At 41.4% G+C, this 5263-nt stretch overlaps 2 protein-coding genes across 2 annotated transcripts; both read left to right on the top strand.

The window, feature by feature from the left end:
* Positions 1 to 492: 492 nt before the first annotated feature.
* LOC120077268 lies at positions 493 to 1011 on the top strand. The gene has a single exon (XM_039031162.1). The coding sequence runs from the start codon at positions 493 to 495 to the stop codon at positions 1009 to 1011; it is 519 nt and encodes a 172-aa protein (XP_038887090.1).
* A 2695-nt stretch (positions 1012 to 3706) lies between these two features.
* On the top strand, positions 3707 to 4933 carry LOC120077269. Its single transcript, XM_039031163.1, has 2 exons — positions 3707 to 4018; positions 4601 to 4933. The coding sequence occupies exons 1-2, from the start codon at positions 3707 to 3709 to the stop codon at positions 4931 to 4933; spliced, it is 645 nt and encodes a 214-aa protein (XP_038887091.1).
* Positions 4934 to 5263: the final 330 nt, after the last annotated feature.

Below are 5263 nucleotides of genomic sequence, written 5' to 3' on the forward strand. Positions count from 1 at the left end.
TATGTACACATGTTTTGAGAGGGACTAGGGCTTTGTTAGTGATGTTTGGGCCCAACTGTAAATATTTTACTCGTAGATGTTATGTCATGACTGTTTGCATTTATGTAGAACCTTATGGAGGCATGTTGTATTTGTACATTAATAATGTTTAACAGCTTGGTATTTAGGCTAGAAGGCTAAGGTTGTAAGTGCTGGCAGTAGGGCTAGTAACTACCACCGTCATATCCTCATCCAGATTAAGAGGGTAATCTAGGAGAAGGTATGACAAGTTGGTATCAGAGCATGAGGTTTTGGGAATAGGAGGGAAAGTTCATGAATAATTCTAAGTCCCCAAAGAGTTAGTCCCTAATATGTGTACATTGTAATAGTTGGAATGGCGAGGCAAAGTGGCAGACAGGAGGAAGGAATACTGACCCTACCAATAGGGGCCCGGAGGTTAGAAAGAACCCACCAGTGGAAAGAGGAAGGTGAACGATCCAGTGGGCCTAGGAAATGACGTCTGAGGGAGAGTCTAATACTCCTCAGGCAAGGGCAGATTCCCAACTAAAAGATATAGTTTTGGACAAGATAGCGCAGAGGTTAGCAACCAGTGTGGGCTCAGTACGAGCCGACATAGAGAAGAAATATGGTATTGAGAGGTTTAAAGCCCTAGGGGCTGTGACATTCGAAGGTACAGCAAACCCAGCTGAAGCCGAGTTATGGCTGGATGTAGTTGAAAAATGTTTCAATATTATGAACTGTCCAGAGGAGAGGAAGGTAGGGCTAGCCACCTTTCTACTACAAAAAGGAGCGGAGAAATGGTGGAAAGTGATATTCGCCAGACGAGCCAGTTTAAATGCGATGTTATGGCCTGAGTTCAGAAGGCCTTTGAAGACAAGTATTACCCTAGCTCGTTCCGAGATGCGAAAAAGGATGAAGTTCCTTCAGACTGACGTAGGAACGATGTCAATGGCAGGATATGAGCAGAAATTTACAGAGTTATTCACAGTATGCTCTACCGATTATTGCTGAGGAAAGAGATAGATGCAGGAAGTTTGAACAAGGTGTTAGGAATGAAATTAGAACTTCGGTGTCATCTACGGCTAATTGGCTAGACTTTATCCAGTTAGTAAAAATGGCGACACGAGTCGACTGAAGTTTACTATAGTGGCCGAAGGGCAGTGAGGCTGTAGTGGGCCCAGAGACACGGGATCCCAACCTTCAGCTGTATTCAGACTAGTGGAAGCCAATTTAGGGGTACAAGTTCGCAGGGATCCAAGAAGAGGAAATCGAGACCCATGGCTAGTGCAGTTAGTCGACCAGATATTCACGAGCTGGTGAGTCGATAGCCAGCACAGGCAGGAACCGACATGCCTTAGTTGTGGAAAGAGGATCTTGGAGTAATGCTATAGTGGCCGAGGGGTATCTTTCCAATACGGACAAGCAGGGCATTTCAAGAGAGACTTTTCCCAAGTGAACAGGGAAGCCCAACAACACAGCAGACAACCTCCCAGACAGTTGACCAATCAAAGGGCCCTGGAAATCGAGGCGAAGGGTCAAGTGGTGCCAAGCAGAAGGGTGTTGTATCGCGACCCCAAGCAACAGGGGCGAGTGTAATGTCGTGACTCACCAAAGGTTAGTGGAGTCTTCAAATGTTATGACGGTAATGTCATATTATGTAGACAGTCTGCATATGTTTTATTTGACCCTGGTGCCACACATTCATTTATATCCAGCATGTTTGCATCTAGTATAGATAGATTGTTTGAGTCTATGCCTGAGGAGCTATATATCTCTACACCTATGGGAGATGTGATAATAGTAGATGAATGTTATAAATATTGTGAGATGCTGATCAATGGTTAGGACTTTTATGTTGATTTACTTCCATTGGATTTGTTAGAGTTTGATGCTATCTTAGGGATGAATTTCCTAAGTAAATATTGTGCTTCAGTGGACTGCTACAAGAAAGAAGTAGTGCTTAGAAAATCAAATGGCCAGGATGCAATACTAGGAAGCAAAAGATTAACTATGGGGAATCTGATATCAGTAGTGAAAGCTAGAAAGCTGCTGAGTAAGGGATGTAAGGCTTATTTGGCTCACGTAGTGATTGTTTAAGGGAAAGAGTTGAACCTAGAAGATTTCCCTGTGGTAAATGAGTTTCGGGATGTATTTCTTGAGGAATTATCGGGATTACCACCCGATAAAGAAGTGGAGTTCACTATTGACTTAATTCCAGGAACAACTCCTATATCACAGGCACCGTATAGAATGGCACCAACTGAGTTAAAAGAATTAAAGGTTCAGCTGCAAGACTTAATTGATAAGGGATACATTCGACCTAGTGTATTGCCTTGGGGAGCTCTGGTGTTATTTGTAAGGAAGAAAGATGGTACACTTAGATTTTGTATCGACTATAGGACGCTGAATAAGGTAACGATTAAGAATAAATATCTATTACCATGCATTGATGATTTGTTTGATCAGCTAAGAGGAGCCACAGTGTTTTTAAAGACAGACCTGAGATTGGGTTATCATCAATTGAAGGTGAAGGAAGCTGGCATTCCTAAAACTGCATTTAGAACAAGATATGGACATTATGAATTTCTAATAATGCCATTTGGACTGACAAATGCCCCTGCAGTATTCATGGACCTTATGAACAGGATATTTCATCCCTACTTGGACCAGTTCGTGATAGTATTCATTGATGATATATTGGTATATTATGGATGTAGGGAGGATCATATGACCCACCTGAGGATAGTATTGCAGACGCTGTGAGATAGGTAGTTGTATGCTAAGTTCAGTAAATGTAATTTTTGGTTAGATCGGGTTGTATTTCTCGGGCATGTTATTTTAGCAGATGGTATCAGTGTAGATTCCTAGAAGATGGAAGCAATAGTTAATTGGGAATGACCCAAGACTGTTTCAGAGATATGCAGTTTCCTTGGTTTGGCAGGTTATTACTAGAGGTTTGTGGAGGGTTCCTCTAAGATAGCTCTTCCATTGATGATCCTGACCAGAAAAGGCGTGAGGTTTGAGTGGTCATCAGAGTGTTAGCATAGTTTTTAGGAGCTGAGATAGAGGCTAGTATCAGTGCTAGTGCTTACCTTCCTGTTCCAGGTAAGGAATTTGAGATTTATTGTGATGCATCTTGACAAGGATTGGGATGTGTGTTGATGCAGGATGGGAAAGTGATTGCATATGCCTCTCGTCAACTTAAGAAGCATGAGAGCATTTATCCTACGCATGATCTAGAGCTGGCAGCAGTTGTTTTGCTCTGAAGTTGTTTATTTGGAGAGCGTTGCAGAATATTCACAGATCACAAGAGCATAAAATATATTTTTGATAAAAGACAGTTGAATCTGAGACAAAGAAGATGGATTGAGCTGATCAAAGATTATGACTGTTCCATCGAGTACGACCCTGGTAAGGTTAATGTTGTAGCGGATGCGCTAAGTAGGAAATCCTGGAGATCCAAGTCCATTATTGGCTTAATGAGAGGAATGATATTACAGAAATTCAGGAATTCTAGAACCGCCTTATCAGTTGAACAATCAGGAGGATTGATAGCTACATTCTAGGTAAGGTCTACCTTAGTAGAAGACCTTAAGTAGGATCAGTTGAAAGACCTTGACCTTCAGAAGATTGCTGATGATGTAAGTAAGGGAATTAGAGTTGACTCTCGACTAAGAGTAGATAATGTACTAGAAAGGAGGGAAGAATGTGTGTGCCTAATAAGCTACAGTTTAAGCAAGTCATTCTGGAAGAAGCACATAGTTTCGCTTATGCTATGCATCCAGGGAGCACCAAGATGTATAGAACTTTGAAGAGATCTTACTGGTGGCCTAGGATGAAGAAAGACATAGCAAAATATGTGGATCGATGTTTAGTTTGTCAACAAGTGAAACCTGAGAGACAAAGACCAGCAGGATTACTCAGCCCACTCCTAGTGCCTGAGTGGAAGTGGGAGCACGTGACAGTGGACTTTTTGTTTGGATTGCCTAGGATGCCCTCAGGATACGATGGCATTTGGGTAATAGTCGATAGACTAACCAAGACGGCCAAGTTTATACTAGTAAAAGTTACTTTTACACTAGACCATCTAGGTAAGATTTATGTTGATAGGATAATCAGTCAATATGGAGCCCCAGTGTCGATAGCATCAGATCGAGACTCGAGATTTATTTCAAAATTTTGGCCTAGTCTATAGAAGGCTATGGGCACTAAACTGCATTTCAGTACCATCCATAAATAGAAGGACAGTCGGAAAGAACTATACAGACACTGGAAGATATGTTAAGAGCTTGTGTGTTACAATTCAAAGGAAGTTGGGATATGCCATTTCCGTTGATCGAATTTGCATATAACAATAGCTACCATTCTAGTATCGGAATGGATCCCTATGAAGCGTTGTACGGCCGACCTTGCAGGACCCTATTGCTAGAATGAAGACGGAGAACGACAATTATTGGGTCCAGAATTAGTTCAACAAACAACAGAGAATGTGAAGCTTATCAGAGATAATATTAAGGCAGCTCGCGATAGACAAAAGAGCTATGTTGATAAGTGAAGAAGAGAACTAGAATTTAAAGTCGGAGATCGGGTATTTCTTCAGTTGTCCCCGTGGAAAGGAATTCTCCGATTCGGACCATATGAAGTTGTGGAACGAGTTGGTCCAACAGCATATAGATTGCAGTTACCTATGGAGCTAACTCGTATTCACGACGTATTTCATGTGTCAATGTTAAAGAAGTATGTGCCTGTTCCTATGCACATACTAGCAGCACAACCATTACAGCTCAAAGAAGATTTATCTTATGAGGAAGAGGCCATCGAGATTTTAGACAGGAAAGACCAGGTACTCAAAAATAAGATGATTCCTTTGGTGAAGGTACTATGGCGTAATCATGGAATCGAGGAAGCACCTGGGAACCTGAAGAGCAAATGAGATAGAGATATCCTCAACTTTTCAAATTATATATCAGGTAAATTTCGAGGATGAAATTTCTTTCAAGGGGGAGGTGATTGTAAACCCCAAACTCTAAATTTCCTATATAAGCATGTTTAGCCAAAGGAATATTATATTAATTATTTGATAAGTGGAGATCCATGGTTACATATAGGAGTTATGAAGGAAGGGAAGGAAAAACAAACTAATTGAAGGAGCTCATTAACTAGAATTGGCCGGAAGCACTAAGTGCGGGATGAGGTGGTGGTTTAACCATTGAACATGGAAGGCGGCAGGGAGAATAAAAGGAAGCAGAACTTTAGAAGCTTG

Source organism: Benincasa hispida, chromosome 5, assembly GCF_009727055.1.
Source record: "Benincasa hispida cultivar B227 chromosome 5, ASM972705v1, whole genome shotgun sequence".
Classification (NCBI taxonomy): Eukaryota; Viridiplantae; Streptophyta; class Magnoliopsida; order Cucurbitales; family Cucurbitaceae; genus Benincasa; species Benincasa hispida.

Excerpts from the sequence above, each read along its gene's own strand:
- LOC120077268 (XM_039031162.1), top strand. The coding sequence starts at position 493 with ATGACGTCTGAGGGAGAGTCTAATACTCCTCAGGCAAGGGCAGATTCC.
- LOC120077269 (XM_039031163.1), top strand. The coding sequence starts at position 3,707 with ATGTGTGTGCCTAATAAGCTACAGTTTAAGCAAGTCATTCTGGAAGAA. Across the intron at positions 4,019-4,600 it reads CAGGATACGATGGCATTTGG|TTGTCCCCGTGGAAAGGAAT; the intron begins GTAATAGTCGAT and ends GTATTTCTTCAG.